A 17810-nucleotide genomic window follows, 5' to 3' on the forward strand; every position below is an offset into this window, starting at 1 on the left:
TAGGAAGGCAAAGTAGAAGAAAAGTGATTAGTAAAGAAATCACGATAAAAGTAACGCAAAGAAAAAGGCTTTATAGGTTGAATCAGATTTTGATAGCAGCACTTAATCATTCACAAACATAAACAGGCACATCTGTGCCGTATGGCAAGAGATGACTCTGATTTTCATTTATGTAAGAATGAAATTTTATATAAAGAATTGGATTGGAGGAGTTATTCACTTATTATTATTATTTTTTAAGAATATGACAAATTGTGGAAAAAAAAAACATAAATTATGTATTCATTAAAAATGATTATGATATCTTGAAGAAGCTAGGCAAACATTTCAATATGTAATCATTGGAGGTTGAATTAGATTCTCTTTCAAAGTCTTATTCAAGCTCAAAAATAATTTTAGAAATCATTCTTTATCTCTAAGCTCATCATACACTTCATTATATACAACATAATTATCATTCAATATTATATTCAGGCACCTCTATTTGATATAACTTATGTGATGCCTCTATTTCATTTTTATCATACTCGTGATACTTGCATTCATGGTAAGCAAATTAGGAATTCATTTAAGAATGAAAATGTATTGACTACTACAAGATTACTAGAGTTCATATAATTTTTTTTGGACTTCTTATTGTTGAGTCCTGGAATATTCGCGGCAGTAGAGAAATATAAAGTTTAATGTCTTAACTTTGTACGAAGATTCAAAACATAATCAGATAAAAGAGAAGGTGTAGCGTTCATAAGAGATATCAAAGTTTTTACGTGGAAACCCTAAAAAGTGGTAAAAGCTACGGGACCTGACCCAGTTTGAATGAATCCACTAGTGTTTGCAATCGATTACAAATAAGTCCCTTCCTTGGGGAGAAGACCTTGGCTTGATGTAATAAATATACATCATATATAGTGCATTACATAGTGGTCGGTAGGACCATAGTTGGCTGGCGAGGGAGGTTAGAAGGATCGTAGTCTGCAAACGACATATGTAAAAAAGATCGTAGTTGTACAATGGAGGTCTAAAGGATTGTAATTGGGTGGCGACTGAGGTCGGAAGTTCGACGATGGATAGAAGTCTGGTGTTGGGTAGAAGTCCAACGATGGACGAAAATTTGGCGTCGAGTAGAAGTCCAACAAAAGTCTAGTGACGGGCAAAATTCCAGTGAGGGATGGAAGTCCGGCGTTCGGTAGAAGTCAGGCGACGGGCGAAAGTTCGGCAACGGGCGGTGGCCGAGAGATGGTCGAGGAGGAGCTTGGTGGCAAGAGAAATCTCTTATTTCTCTTCCTCTCCTCTCTTCTTTCCCTCCTTGCGTCCGCCCACCTTCCATGATGAATGAGGGGTCTATTTATAGTTTTTTGAGAGTGTCATGGCCACTAAATAAGAGGAAGATCAATGATACTTAGGGAGTGGTTTGAACGGACGGGCAATATTGATCCCCTTGATTGTGGACCGCTCATTGGACATTTGATTGTGTTAATGATATCATAATTCGACGATCTTAGGCTCGTTGGATTCCTCTCATTGAGCCGCTTAATTCGACTATAAGCATGTCCCGTTTGGAGCTATTTGGTCATCCAATTTATGGTATGAACATTCCAAAGATGCTTTGAGTCGTCGATTTTGACCCATTTTAAGCTCGAATTGAGTTAAATTTGGTGTTGTTGGGTTCGTCTTTTCAAGGCATTCAATTCAACTATAAGTTTGCTAAAATCGGAGTTCAAATGGTCCCAGATTTAATTTCAGAAGTTTCCAACTTGAATTTGCCTCGAGATTCATGCCTGATCAAGATAATTTTTTGATGATATATCAATTACCACTTTTTATATTGTAGACGATCATTTAAGATGATTATTTGTAGTTAAAAGACATAATTAGGCATAAGTTGATCCTTAGGCAATCATTTATAAATGTTATTAATTTATATTTAGGTTGGGCCTATGATAATTGATGAACTAAATTATAGTTCTTGTTTTATAAAAATACAAGATGAGATAATCCACTTTATTAAAAATAATATTTAAGATTAAGTCCTAAAACCCCAATATAGGAATATAATTGAAATAAAGTAGGTGTTTAAGAATAAGTTGGATGGCTTAAGTTGTATTGTTGGGTATAAGGATAAATTATTTGCATAAAGATGTACATAGGTAAATAGTTTAAAATTTGAGGAAATCTTTGCACATGTGGCAATATCAAAGGGGTTATAAGGTTGTTCCTTGCATATACATATTTTTTAATTTTGAAACTCTTTTAGATGGTCAAGAGTATATTTTTGAATGAATTTATTAACTATGATGTATTTATAAAGTAAGCTTTTGGATTTGAGAATTTAGATTATCCATTTTATTTATATAAATTAAAGAAAGCATTATGTGGATTTAAAAAAAGTTCTTAGAATATAGTATTGTAAATTGAGTTCATTATTAATTGATCATGAGTTTATTAAGGATCAAATAGATACCATTTTGTTTAACAAGAGCATAGGAGATAATATGATTATTGTAAAAGTTTATCTGGATTATATTTTATTTGGCAGTACAAATAAATCTATGTTTTGAGTACTCAATAATTATGTTCAAGAAATTTAAAATGAGTATTGTTGCGTCCTGGAATATTTGCAGCGGTAGAGAAATATATAGTTTAACATCTTAGCATTATACGAAGATCTAGCACACAATCAGATAAGAGAGAGGGTGTGTAGCGTTCAAAAGATACATCATAGTTTTTACATGGAAATCCTTGAAAAGGGGGAAAAACCATGGGGTTTGGCTTAGTTTGAATAAATCCACTAGTATTTGCAGTCGATTACAAATGAAGCCCTTCTTAGAGAGAAGGCCTTGACTTGATGTTACAAATGTACATCATATAGAGCGCATTACATGGTGGGAGTTACAATAATTAACATAGACATGATTGTTTTGTTTGAAGGGCCGTAGTCAGCACGAGACAGGGGTCCGAAAGACCATAGTAGGCAGGAGACCGAGGTCAGAAAGATTGTTGTCTGATGATGGAGGTCAGAAGGACCATAATCGGCAGGAGATAGGGGTCTGAAAGACCGCAGTAGGCTGGAGACCAGGGTCAGAATGACTGTTGTCTAGTGATGGAGGTCGGAAGGACCATAATAGGTGACGAAAGTCAGAAGGACCGTAGTCGGTAGGAGACAGGGGTCCCAAAGACCATAGTAGGCAGGAGACCGGGGTCAAAAAGACCGTTGTCTGGTGATAGAGGTCGGAAGGACCATAATAGGCGACGGAGGTCAGAAAGACCGTAGTTGGCAGGAGACAGGGGTCCGAAATGCTGTAGTATAAGGGCGATACTCCGAGAGAACTCTCGGCATCAAATGGTGGCCCGGTAGAAGTCCGAGTCTCAAGTTGTGGTTTGATAGAATTTCAGGCCTCAGCTGGCTGTCCGGCAAAAGTGGGACTCAAGTGGTAGTTTGACATAACTTCGGTGTCAGGTGGTGTCCTCGTGGATCTCAGGGCCTTAAATGGTGGTCTGGTAGAAGTCCGGGCATCAGGTGGTGGCCTGGTGGAGCACAAGGCCTCAAGGGGTAATCCGGTGGAAGTCCAGGCCTCAGGTGGTGGCCTGGTGGAGCACAGGGCCACAAATGGTGGTCCGACGAAGCAATGTCATCAAGCGGTTGTCCGGCGGTCGTGAGGGCCTCAAGTGGTGGTCTGATAGAACAACAAAGTCAGACGGTGGTTCGGTGGAGCTCGGGGCATCATGTGGTGGTCTGGTGGAGCAACGACAATAAGCGGTGGTCCGGCGGAGGTGAGGGCCTCAAGTGGTGGTCTGGCGGAGAAACGATGTCAGACGGTGGTCCGATGGAGCTCAGGGCCTCAGGTGGTGGTCCGAGTGAGCAACGATGTCAGAAGGTGGTCCGGTGGAGGTGAGGGCCTCAAGTGGTGGCCGATCTGGCGAAAGTCCGGCGATGGTCGAGAAGGAGCTTCTTCCTTCTCTTTATTCTCTTCTTCCTTCTTCTCTTCTTGCTCTGGTCCCCCCTCAAGAGAAATGCGGGTTCTTTTTATAGATTTCTGGAGTGATATGACCCGTAAATAGGTGAGAGATCAAGGGTAAATGAGGAGTGGTTAGATGGACGGCCGATATTGACTCTCTTGATTGTGCACCGTTCGTCGGATAATTGAAGGTCTTAATGATGTCGAAATTCGGCGATCTTGGGCTCATTGGATTCTTCTCGTCAAGCCGCTCGATTCGACTATAAGCACATCATGTTTGGAAATAGTTTGGTAACCCAATTTGTGGTTTGAACCTTCCAACAACACTTCAGACCCTTGATTTGGACTTATTTGGGCTCGGATTGAGTCGAATTTGGTGTCGTTAGGTTTTTATTTCCGAGACGTTCAATTTGACTGTAAGTTTGCTGAAATCGGAGTTCGGATGGTCCCAATTTTAATTTTGGAAGTTTCCAACTTGATTTTGCATCGAGTTTCGTGTCTGACCATGATAATTTTTTGTTGATATAACAAGTATGACAAGAGAACTCACTTTTTTTTTTTTAAAATATTTTAAGTGAAGCAATATAAGAACATCATATTTTTTTTTATTTCTTAAATAAAATTTATAGCTTAAGGTCTTTAGAATCATTAGGTTTGTAATTACAAAAGGATGCCTAAAACTCTCTAAAACTAAATAAATTATTTATTTATTTATTTACATTCCATGTAGCATGTTATACAATTTTGATGAAATCCTTGAGTAAATTCGATTGAATTGATTAAAATAATTTCTATTATAAATTATGATTAAAATATTATTTAATTTCTAATTATTTATAGTTGCAAAATTTCTTTTTTTTTTTATTATAGTTTTGTCAAATCAATCTCCTTTGTTATATACAAATCATAAATAAAACTTGTAATTTCATATTTCTAAGTGATTAAATTACTTAAATTTTAAAAATAACCTTTATTGCAGTTTATACTGAACAATTGTTTTCTATTTTATATTATTCCTTAATTTTAAATTCACATTTTTTTCTAACGCCATATATAAAATTTGAAATTATTACCGTTTATGCCTTTAAATACCTTTCATTCTATATTTTATAATATCATATCTTTTGCAGAGTTTTTATAATATATTATTTGATTCTTTTTACATAACTTTCAATATTACTACTCTCACATTTCCAAAGCTAAACATATTATATATGGCATATTCCTATGTTGCTTTATTCCAATGGTTGCAATAATATTTTATGCATTATCTATAAAGTTATTTCTATGTAAAACGTTTTACTTTTCATTGGCTACAAAAAAAATAGCTAGTGAATGTCTCCATTTTTATTAAATACAAACTAATAGTCTATTACTGTTAATATGGACTTTGGGATAATTTTTTTAAAAATTTATTAGTTGTTATGTGGTAAAAAGTTTGTGGGGAGAGAGAGAGAGAGAGATTTACATTCTAATTTTGTATGAAGATTCAGCATATACACATACGAAATAGAAGAATATGTCGGGGATTCTAGAGTTTTTGCTTGGAAAACTAGAAAAGAAAATTACATTATATATTTGAATTTATTGAAATTTGCTTCTTTGTCATAGTTAAAGGTGATAAGATTATAAAGTTGAAGCACTTAATTATTATCATGTTATTGTTGTAGAGATGGAGAAAAGTTGTATGGACATTATGATAGTACTCATAGGATGTAATTCATGGGATAATATTTGGCGAGTGTTGGTTGAACGATGACATTCAAGTTATGATAGTTGTGCGAGGCAGCAATTTATCACATTTGGTTTTTGGTGGTTAGATGATGGGGAATGAACTATAGTGGACAGATGACGATGGTCAAAGGCTACAACATGTAACAATAGTCCAGTGATGGTACCATAATGATAATGATAGTTGGCGACTATCATTTGCTTTGAGCATTGGGTACATGTCTTCGATCTCCAACTTCTCTCTCTTAAATTAAGGTTCTTTCACGAGGAGAATGAGAGCTTATTTATGTCATTTTGGGAGTAGCAATTTTAGCAAATTTGGCCAATTTTAATGATACCCTATCTAAGGGGCCATTTTGAATCATTTCATCATAAATAGTTATTCAACATTTAAGTACGTTAATGATTTGGAATTGAACTATTTTGGACTTATTGAATTTTTCTTGTCAAGATGCTAGATTTGCTTATAATCTTATAAGATTTGTAGACCATTCATTCTTGAATTAATATCCCAAAATTTTAAATATATTTCAAGTGCTTGATTTGGGTTCATTTAGACATGAAGCTTATTAATTTTTGTTTTACTAGGTTAATCTTGCAAAGATGTTCAATTAGACTTTCAATTTGCTTAATTGGAGCTCATACGATTTTGAATTTTCTTTGAATGTTTTAATATATGTCATGCATTAAGATTCATGCAGATCAAGTAGAATTTTTTATAAAAAAATATCATTTGCCCTTTTTTTTGAATGTTGAAGTTATGTCACCCAAAATATGCATTAATTTCTTGAAAAATTTTGTGATGGAAAATTATAAAATTAAAAAAATTATAAAGCGTGACCACTCTCATGTGGACCTTCCATCAGAGATCATAAACCAAATAATGTTGCTTCAATTATAATTTTAGCATTCGGTGAAGTCAACACATTAATTAAAACAAGAATTTGCCAAAAAGAAAAAATATTTGTTCTGTTTCTTCAAAATTTCTTGTACATAGTTTTCGAGGCCCCACGTCCTCTTAATGTCTCAACATTAAACTATAATCATACAAAATTAGTGGGACAGGCATGCATGCTCAAAATTAGGGTCAAAATGGTATGACCACCGTTCTAATTCCAATGGCATGTGAATGCGCACGCAGTTGAATGCTGGTGTTCTTGCACGTGGGAAGACGTGTGCTATTATAGTAACTCCCACCCTTTTTTATATAAAATATTTTAATCATTAAGTATATGTTTTTTACAGTTGAAAAAATTGCCAAAATTTTCATGTAAGAAGCTTTTTTTTTTTTGAAATTATAGATGGATTGTATTTCTTCTTGTAGGCTATAGTGTATATTTACTAAGGGTACCAAATTATCCTAAGAAAGTTGCAAGTGACGTCCAAAATTTGCATCCTTCTTCAATAGAGCTCAGAAATTTTTCGTTTTCAAATGAGTTGATTGTTCTCCATCAATTCTTTATTTTTTTTACCACGAGTAATATTCCTTTGAAATTGTGATGCTAAAATATAGACAAGCTAGGAATATTATCCCAAAAATACATCTAATTTTATTCAGCACTCTATTTTCTTCATTTTTGAATGTTTTTCTTGTTTAGTTTTTGAGCAAATCCTCAAAATTTTGATTCAATTTTCTTGTTGAATGATCTTGTGTGTGTGTTTGTATATTTCTATCAAAAAATTTCATTGTGAAATTTCATCTTTTTATATTTTTAGGAGAATTTTCATGTTCATACAAAAAAATTGTCATTTTGTTGGGTAAAAAATTTATGAATGTGCACATTATAAAATCTTTTTTTTTTTTTTTGTGATTTGTTGAGTTTTCCAAATTAGTTGAAATCTTTTGTAGGTACTCTCATTGATGTGTAAAGTTCTTACAGTAATTTTACAATTTTTCTCAGAACTGTTTTTTTTCTAAAAGAATTTTAAATAATAATTTCTTCACTTCAATACTTTACAAAAGTTCATTAAAAATTTAGATAAATAAAATATGAGTATTGTTCTCTTTGGACTTAATGTACTCCTTATAGTCATTATATACTTGTAACATCATTTGTTGTCAAAATTTTCATATTTTGATCAAAGATTAATGCAAAAAAAAAAAAACATATATAAACCTTCCCTTGAAACTCCTATGTCAATTGTCAAGTGAATTTTAATCGATTTAATATTGATGCTTTGATGATTCCTATAAAAAAAATTATTTTTTGAATGATTTTATGATTATAGTTTTGGCAGATCTAATCGAGCTTGATTTCCACCATTATGCTATATTACTATTGATCAGAAGACTTTGTGAGCAGGCCTTTGATTTGCCTTAGCTCTTGAATTGATTGAGTTGTTATAGTTTTTGAGATTAGCTTTTCTCAAATTTTACGCAGCGATATGATAATAGTTGTTAGAATGGTCATCCTCTTTAGAGAGCATGTAATAACATTTACACCAAAGTATTTGTGAAGGATATGCAAGCTTACTTGTGATGCTCATGGATGTATTCCATGTAGAAGTTGATGGTTGGAATTAGGGTCCAATAATTCTACAAAAAGTGATCAATATATACAAGAAGGTATTACACACAGTATCATAACTGTCATTCGACAAAATCTTAAAAGCTGATGAATAAATTAATTGCTTATCCTAAAAATCAGAAATAAGATTAACGTTATCCAGATTCCGCCTCCGCTCACTAAGTTATATCCCTGTTCCTTGATGGAAACTCATAATCTAAATCAAGTTTAAGAGGCTACTTCATTAAGAATAGACTAGGGGTGCAAACGAGTCGAGTCGAGCTCGAGTCATAGGTGGTTCGAGCCTGGCTCGTTAATGATACAGTTGGCTCGAACTCGAGCTCGAGCTCGACTCGAGTCAAGAGCTCGAGCTCGAGCTCGACTCGAGAGACCGATTCCTGGCTCGAATCCGACTCGTTAGCTCGAGCTCGAAAGGTTGGCTCGAGCTCGACTCGATTGTTGGCTCGATAATCTGCTCGAACTGAAATTTTTTTTGTAAAAAATTCACCACCAAAATGATTTTTTTATGTATTACTGATTATTTTTGAATTAAATGCTTTCAATAAATTCAACTTTTAAACTGAATTAAATGCTTTCAATAAATATTCCTTGCAGGCTTCATTTGATATGGTTCAAGACACTTTTTTATTGGTTTCAAAAACATTTTTTTTTCTGTAAATCTATAACAGCCATATATCTTATTTACTATTAAACTGTAATACCAAGCAATTTCATCAAACAGCCATATATCATAGAACCAAAGTTCTTCATCAAAAATAATATTTAAAGATTACAGTTGACAAAATTTTCACCACCAAACATTTTTAAACGTCTACGGATGGGGAGATTATTAGGTGCGGATGAGACGGGGAGAACCGTCTGCACAAGCACTATACCCAGCTAGGTATTGACACTCAATACAATTAAGTACCAAGTACTTGTGCGAACGATGCACACACTGCACCAAATAATTTTTCCTACACACACAACTCTCCTTGGCCTATTGGTTGAGAGCTTAGGCTTCCAACTAAGATGTCCAAGGTTCGAGTCTATGTGTATGCGTTGTGTGTGCGAGTTTGCTTTAAATGGCCTAAATGTCCCAAAAAAAAAAATTTCCTACGGATGACCGCACACAACTTAATTAATCCATCAATCCAGTCCCGCACTTATTTCGAACTTTCTCCAATTAATTATTTCACCGGACTTATCGCACCCCCATTTCCCACCCACCACACGCTCCTCATATTATTGATAACGTGATGACGTCACAAATCAGGTTACAGATTGACGTCGCAATCGGAAAAACACGTGTCCTTTTAATGGCACTAGTGGTAGTAACGGGGTAGGGGAATCTATTCCCCTTCCAACGTTTCCGTAACACGTGTACAATGCTTACACAATCTGCTCCCGTTTTCCCCCTTTAAAAAATAAGGCCTACACCGCCACGTGTCCCAATGTCCCATCAAAGTTTGGACACAAGCTGACCTCCCATTGGCTGAGATCTTCTCCTAAATTTTCTTATGAGATCACATGATAAGGCAAATTAGGTGGAATACAATTATGTGGGAAATGAAATTTTTTAATATTTATATATCCATTTAGAATTTTAAAATAAAATAAAATGCATGCATAATTTAATTTTAAAATATTTTAAAAAAAATTATAAGAATTATTTATGTATATCACAAAATTTTTATATATTTATATAATTAATATCTATATTTTTATATTTACTTAAAATTTTAAATTATTAATCACATTAAAAATATTAAAGTAAAATTATGTATTTTCATATATACACTTTAATTTATATATTAGTGATATATAATATAATGTAAGTATATAAAAAATCTTTATGATAGGATGTAAATTTATCAAAAAATATTATTAAGGACCTATTTCCATCATTTATTTATTTTATTTCATGTAATTGTTATAAATTATAATAATACTTTACTATATTATTTTTTATTTTTAAAATGTTTATCAATAAGTGCTCGGTTGATATTAAAGAATTCTTATCCTTTTTAAAATTTAAAAAATATAGAATATGTTAATACCTAATTAAACTTTTAAAAATCTATATTTTTATCATAATTCTACAACAATTTTTCAATTTGAGCTTCAGCTGAGCGAAAACAGATCCCCATTGGAGTAATCGTCAATTTTCCGCCGTACCATCTTCTTTTTATCCCCCCTCACCGCAGTCTGCACCATGGAAATCATGTCAAGGGAGCCATTCGGCGACTCCCAGCTCGGAAGAATAATGCTAAAGTTCCGCCCGATAGCTCCGAAGCCGCCCGCCGTCGGCGCTCTTTTCGCCGCCGTTTCAGACCGAGCCGGAACCGCTCCGATGATGAAGAGACGGAGAGGCGGGAGGAAGCCGAAGAAAATAACAACAGCGGTAAAGAAGGAAACGGGTGCTGTTGTGACGGTGGAGAGAGTCACAGAAGTCGGCAGAGGGGAAGCCGCCGCCGCCTCCGGCAAGGAAATCAAACGGCGGCTTGAAGCCGACGCGTCTCCCTGCTTCGTCTCCGACTCTGCAGACCGCGTTACGTGGATCAACGCGGGGTTCAGGAGGATGGTTTTATGCGAGGAGTCGTCGCCGTTGATGAGGGTGGAGCTGGTGACGCGTGGGACGGTGCCGGGAGGGGAGTGTGGGGGGTTCACGTGCGTGGCACGTGTGCGGCGGGGGAAGTTGGTGATGGTGGTGCCGTGCGATGTGTGGCGGGTGGTGGAGGAGAAATTAGGGAAGTGGGCGTGGCGGCTCGACGTGGCCACGGCGCTCGGGCTTGGGCTCAGCTGCGCCTACTGAAATGTAAAGGAAGCTGTTGAGGCTATATTTGTAATTATCTTTTTGCAGAAAGGAAGACGGTGGGTGAAGCCGTGAAGGAGATGAATCCAGCGGCGCCGGCGATGTGAGCTACCGACGATGCGTTGGAGAGGAGGAATTATTATGTGCGGAGCGAGGAACACATCGCTTTGGCTTTTGCCAGCATAATTTGTATAATTAGCGATTGAATTATTGTTAAAAGTTTTTGGATTAGTCTAATCTAAGTTTTGTTTATTGCATGAGTTCTTGATATTTATGTTTAATTTAGGTATTAATTAAAATTATGATAATGCTGATGATTGACTTAATTAGGTTTGTTTGGAACTTTATGAAGTTGGAAGATGAGCTCATTATAAAATACTTTTAATGAGCATAAATGAAGATTCTATCAATTTTAAATATTTGAATGAGAGTGTTGTTTATGTAAATTAATTATAAAAACTTATTAACTATAAATATTTTTAAAGTATTAGGAGCTAATTAGAGCTATCATATATAAATAATTTTAAAACTAATTTGTTCTAATGCCCAAAATATTTTTCTCATTTAACTCTAACGCTTAGAAGATGATTTATCCACTCTTAATTTTAAATCAAATGTGAGAAAATTGTTTGGGTTTCAAAAGAAAAAAAAATATTTGAAAAAATCATGAAGTGTTCATCATTTATTGAAGATATATGACAATTAGAGTAATTCTTAATTTATTCTCTTGATCTTAGAGTGTTTTTTTGTGCATAAAAGATTTTGGAAGATTTTCTCTCTCTCTCTCTTTTTTTTTTTAACTTTTGATTAGAGGGGTGTCATTATCCCCAAGTTTAGTGACTGTGCCTAATTTTCTCCTATGAAGTTAAAAAATAGGTGTAAATAATATCTACATTATCTTGATGTGAATGAGTGATTAGTAGTGAAATTCTAAGGGGTGCTAGGATGTTAGATGTAAGGTTGGTCGGGCCAAACCATATAAATATTATTATAATTAAACTTTTATAATTATATTTACTTTATATCACTCTTGGATTATGATACATGATTATAATATTTTGGATGATTATATCATCAAATGCTAATATTATATAAATATTGTGAAGTTAGAGCCTTATAATTTAATAATATTCATTAACTTTTATAAGAACCAACATTAGTGTTAGGGCTTCATCATACGATAGCTCGGAAGTGTCTCTGCACTCTGCTAGGGCTTCGTCCAAGTCACCTCCCCCGCTTTGCTAAGGCTTCTCCCTAGTTGCCTTCCTCATTTCTTGTTCCTCAACAAGGTGTCGCTCTCGCCTTCTCATGTTGTTGTCTGCCTCTTCTCCTTTTTGAGGGGAGTTTATTCTATACATCAATTTTTTGTTTTTTTTTATTCTCTTTGGCTCAGTTTTGTTAGATCAGGTTTGAGATTTATGTTGGAACATCTTCTTCTAAAATGTCCAATGTTTCTTTAAAAAGAAATGATCATGGCTCTCTTGCTTATAAAAATCAATCGAAATCATTCAAAGATGTTTGTCTGGCTTTGATTTTTCAAATGTTTTTTTTCCGGATCTAAATGCTACTACTCATTGGGGTTTAACTGGTTTATTGATTTTTTTAGAAAGAAGTTCAATTTGTTTCTCACCCATTCGAATTTTCATTGATAGGAAAGTTTCCTTTGCATAGGCATGTTTTAGATTCTATCCATAATTTTTTTTTTCAACTTGAAACTCTCAGGTGATTTCTCGGTCACTCCCTTGGATCATGAGAGGCATGTGTTGAATAAGTTATCCAACAATTTAGACTATATATAGTAGGTTTTTTGTGCATATATAACATTATGTTAGTAAATGCTTTATGAAAATGATAAAATGGTCATTTTTTTCGATATTTCGAAGGAGTCTCAAATTGTTTCTGTTTAGATTTATTTTCGGATCTCCGCCTGCATTTATTCTCTCATCATATTCTACATGGCCTAGGATCTTTGTTTGGTCGACCACTTCAAATGGATAACACCACGCCATTGACTCCAAGCTGTCGATGGCCCGTATTCTTGTTGAACTAAACATTACTAAAAAAATACCCTAATTCAATTTGGCTTGGTCCATAAAAAAATTGGATAAATTCATAAAGTGTTTTAGGATGATTTCCAAGATTTTTGTGACCACTGTAAATCTATTGGCCACAAAAAATTTGATTGTTTTTATTTAGATGCTCACTTGAGAAAGTCTTTTGTGTTTAAGCCTGTTTCAGATTTAAATGGTATTGGTCCTGTTCCTACTGTGGGATCTGACACTACAGCAAAGTTGACAAATTACGACAAACTTTGCGATGAAAAATTTCATCTATGAAATTATAATTAACGGATTTGCGACCAATTTTTTTGTCAAATTATTTGTCATGAATTTACGACGGATTTTGTTGTGAATTTTTTGCCACAAATACACTACAAATCTGTCAAAAATTCATCGATAATCTGATACAAAGAACCATATCTAAACTGGCTAATTGGCTATTTCTTTCATTCGCTCATTCTGAATCTCCTTCGACGACCCCCTACCTCCTTTGATGATGTTCCCTTGCCTCCTTCGATGATGTTCCTTCATGTAGCATCCTAAGTCCTCACCGTTTATAGATCTCATTTTCTTTGATGACGTTCCCCTGCCTCCTTTGACAGCATTCTTTCCTATAGCGTCTGAAGTCACACTTCCTCATTTTTCAGAGTCGTCTCCCCTCTCACAGAGGCTATCTTGCATCCTTCGGTGACGTTCCTTATTGTCATCTCATTCGGCAATGTTCCTTCCTCTATGTGGTATGTTTGCTCATTGAGAAGGTATTCATCTTTCTTTCTTATCATGAATAAATTCTTCATAGTGATAATGTAATAGATAGATATATTATTAATAGAATTCATGTGTTATTGTGGAGGAATGCATCAGGCTTATTGTGTGATAGAAAAATTTTCTTCAAACAAAATATTAAGTTGTGTTGCAGAGATGAGGATCCTTAGGTGGCTTCGTTTGGGATGACTTTCTTACTGCTTATTAAATCAATTTTATGTATTAAAAAACTGCTTTAAAAAACAGTAAGAAGTTATTCCAAACGAAGTCTTCATGCTTCTTAAAATAGCTTTTTAGTACAAAAATTAAATTTTTTGTACTGAAAGCTGCTTTAAGAGGCATTAAAAAAGCCGTCCCAAATGAAGCGTAAGGTTTTGTTTGGGACGGCTTTCTTATTGCTTCTTAAAGCAGCTTCTTAGTATAAAAATTAAAAGTTTTATATTAAGAAGCTGCTTCACAAAACAGAAAAACATACACACCGAAGACGCAACTTTGAATCTGATAAGGTCATATGGTAACTAAAACATATGGAGCCCTAGCTGTCGGCCTCGTTCGAGTTGTTCGCGTGCTCCAGGTGGATCCCGACGTGAAGTCCCGTGACCAGATTATCTCAAAGCCGTTGCGAGCCAGGGTTTCTTCGCTCGCGTACCGGCGCCGCTCCGGCCATGTCGACGGGCTGCTTTCCGGGCAGCTTTTGACCCCCACTCTCGCTCTCGTCCGGGCACCGTCCGCCGTCCGCCCTGCCATTGCGCCCGTCCGGCCTACCCAATTGTTGCCGCCCACGATCATCGATCCTACCATTGCGCTCGTTTCCGACTATTGCTCCCACGCCAAGGCCCGCAGCTCCGGTTGCCGGCTTTAATTTGATCCAGCAGTCGCACGCTGTTGTGTTCCAGATGAGTTCAAGCCTGGACACTCCATCCTTTGCCCTCTTCAGCGGCATTTCCTCCGGCTTTCCTCTGGTTTGATTTCTTTTTCTCCCTTCTTATGGCTGCTAGTCGTTTGCATGACCCGGATTTTCTAGATGGGATTTCACAGTTTCGTTCTTTTCGGGATCAGGTCTTGTCCGGGACCTCCTCCATGTCGAGTTTTTCACCTTTTAAGGTTTCTTTCTGCCACGGTCTTCCTGCTTTATTGATTTCTGATGAGGAATTGAATTCCCTAGCTGCACCTTTTGAGTTAGCCTTGGTTGGGAAATTTCCCGGTAGTCATCCGTCGCTGGAATCAATTCGTAATTTTTTCTTCAATCTTAAGCTGAATGGTGAGTTCTCTGTCACTGTTGTCAACAAGAATAATGTTTTGATTAAGCTTAGGAATGATTTGGATTACTATAGAGTTTTCACTCACCGTTCATATTTTGTCAACAACTGTTACATGAAGTTGGTTAAATGGTCTCCACATTTTGACGTTTGTGTGGAATCGCCTATCATTCTGATTTGGATTTCTTTCCCCAACCTTCGTCCCCATCTGTTCTCTTCTCGTATTCTTCAAGGGTTGGGGTTCATTTTTGGTCGACCCTTAAAGATTGATAACGCTACTGCCAATGGAACTAGACCGTCAGTTGCTTGTGTACTTGTTGATCTAGATATTACTAAGCGGTATCCGGATCAAGTTTGGCTTGGTTTTGAAACTTTGGGTTATGCTCAAAATGTGGAAATGGAAGTTTCCCCCTTATATTGTGGTCATTATAAAGCTTTGGGTCATTCAAAAGCTGATTGTATTGTGTTGCATCCTCATCCTGTTGTTGTCCCCGCACATGCATGTGATTGGTTCAGTTTTCGAACCTGTGGCTCATCATGTGGCTGAGATTGATATGGTGGTTTCTGGTATTTGTGTCCAACCTTTGGCACATGTGGATTTGGGTTTGTCTGCTGATGCTATTTGTTCTCCTCTGATTATGCCTAGTGTTGTCGAGTTAAATCTGATGCTATTTGTTCTCCTCTGATTATGCCTAGTGCTGTCGAGTTAAATAACTCGGATGTTGTTGCAGTGATTGACATGCCGCAAAACCCTTTGGTTGTTGAGGTTGATCCTGTAGATGCATTAGTTGCACCGGTTGTTGTGCCTGAGTCGGTTGCTCCTTCCTGCACTACCCCTTGCTTACTTGTCTCACCTGATGGAGTTTTGACTGCTGGTGTGAAAGATGATGCTCCTTCGGTTGGTATTGATGGCGAGGGTACCTTGCCTACTGTTGTTGGTTTGGGGAAGAAGATGGATGATAGGGGTGTGGGTGGATTTGATGCTATTTTGAATACAACTGTTGTGTTTTGTGCTCTTTCAGATGGCGATGATCTATTGTCTAATAATTTTGAAGAGTCACTTTTAAATGTGCCTTTGACACTTGTTTCCAAGGATGATCTGCAGTCTCACATTTCGAGGGATAGTGAGGTGATGCGGGGTGACTGGTTACATGCCGATAATTCCTCAGTTGATGGTGAAGATTTTTATGAGGATGATTTGGCTTCAAGAACGGAACTCATTAAAAGAAGTGGAAAATGTAGAGTTCGTAACTCTAGAAAGAAGTGATGCTCTTTTTTGCTTTATCTTTCTGTTGTTTAGATTCCTGTCTTTAGTTTGAATCTTTGGCTCATAGGTTTTCTTTTAAATCCTATATTTCTAGAGGGCTTTAGATTCTTTAAGGACTTGTACCCTTATTTTGTTTTAACTTGTTTGCCCCTTATGCGGGTTTTTTGGGGAAAAAAAAGCTTCTTTAAGAAGCAGAAATAAATCCGTCCCCAACAAAGCCTAAATCTCCACCATTCATGCTTTTTTCTTGCCGCATTCCAAAACCCGAAGAGGCCTCTTCAAAAATATAGCTCTCTTCTCCCCCACAGCATTTCTCACCATTCCACTTTCGATTTCTGATGCTTGATTTCGTCCACATTCGATGCAGAAACCCAAGCTAGAACTTCAACAGAATCCTAACCAACTTCATCACAATTCAACCCAACGGCTCTTTCCTCCTCACCTAACCCAACAACCGAATCTAACTACCTCCGGGATTGTCTACTCTGCTCTCAGGATTCAAAGTCACCCTACAGTGCTCTATGATAAAGGTGAAGAAGAGCAAAGCATTGATGCATGGTCGAGGGAATCTGAAGGTAGGAACTTCGTTTGGGACAGAGTTCATGAAATTTTTGTACTAAAAAACTGTTTTAGAAAACAGTAAAAAAAGTATCCCAAACGAAACCTCAGTCTTTCAGCAAAATAAACAAGTTTTCTTTTAATGTTTAAGTAACTTCAGTTAGAATTCTTGTTCATTTCTTTGTCACTTTTCTATGGTTGCAACCAAAAAGCAAAATTATGTGAATAATTTATGCTATTTATGATCTATTTTATATGTTTTATGGACTACCTGATTTTAACGAGGTTGTTGATATTCTAAGATGCTCAAGGCTGTGGATTTCAGAACACAATATCCTTATGTTAAACTCCTCTTAACAATGCCACAATAATTCTTATAGTGATTAATATTTTTGAACTTATAAAATTACAAATTATGGAGTAAATGAAATTTAACAAACTTATGCATCGACTTAGGCTTCGTTTGGGACGGCTTTCTTATTGCTTTTTGAAACAACATTTTAATACAAAAATTAAATTTTTTGTAAAAATAACTATTTTAAGAAATAGTAAGAAAGCCGTCCCAAACGAGGCCTTAATTAGTTTCCAGTTTTAGTGTCTGTTTGGGATGACTGGTGTGTTTTATAAAGTTGAGTTGGTTATGAAGTTGTTACGTGGAAAGTAACTTAGCTACTCTGGTTGTAAAAAAACATCTTCACATCACATAAGTTTTTAAAAAGTAGCGAGGAAGCAACAAAATTGTGGTTGCTGTATGAAAAGTAAAGCAACAAGAAAGTTGTCCACAAATAGACCCTTAGCTGTAAGAATTAACATTAGAGAATGTATGATTTATCTAGAAAATTAATGTTAAAGATTTTGTGCTAAGAATTTAATAACCTAGCATTAAATATGG

General features: G+C 35.8%; 2 protein-coding genes across 2 annotated transcripts; both read left to right on the forward strand.

Moving 5' to 3' along the window:
• Positions 1 to 10286: 10286 nt before the first annotated feature.
• On the forward strand, positions 10287 to 11266 carry LOC110104485. The gene has a single exon (XM_020833626.2). It carries the CDS (start codon positions 10410 to 10412, stop codon positions 11007 to 11009), a length of 600 nt encoding a protein of 199 aa, XP_020689285.1. The 5' UTR covers positions 10287 to 10409; the 3' UTR covers positions 11010 to 11266.
• Positions 11267 to 14821: 3555 nt separating this feature from the next.
• LOC110104437 lies at positions 14822 to 15640 on the forward strand. The gene has a single exon (XM_028696122.1). The coding sequence runs from the start codon at positions 14822 to 14824 to the stop codon at positions 15638 to 15640; it is 819 nt and encodes a 272-aa protein (XP_028551955.1).
• Positions 15641 to 17810: the final 2170 nt, after the last annotated feature.

This window comes from Dendrobium catenatum, unplaced genomic scaffold (genome assembly GCF_001605985.2).
Source record: "Dendrobium catenatum unplaced genomic scaffold, ASM160598v2 fragScaff_scaffold_80, whole genome shotgun sequence".
In the NCBI taxonomy this organism is placed as follows: Eukaryota; Viridiplantae; Streptophyta; class Magnoliopsida; order Asparagales; family Orchidaceae; genus Dendrobium; species Dendrobium catenatum.

Coding starts and splice junctions, on each gene's coding strand:
- LOC110104437 (XM_028696122.1), top strand. CDS start 14,822: ATGGCTGCTAGTCGTTTGCATGACCCGGATTTTCTAGATGGGATTTCA.
- LOC110104485 (XM_020833626.2), top strand. CDS start 10,410: ATGGAAATCATGTCAAGGGAGCCATTCGGCGACTCCCAGCTCGGAAGA.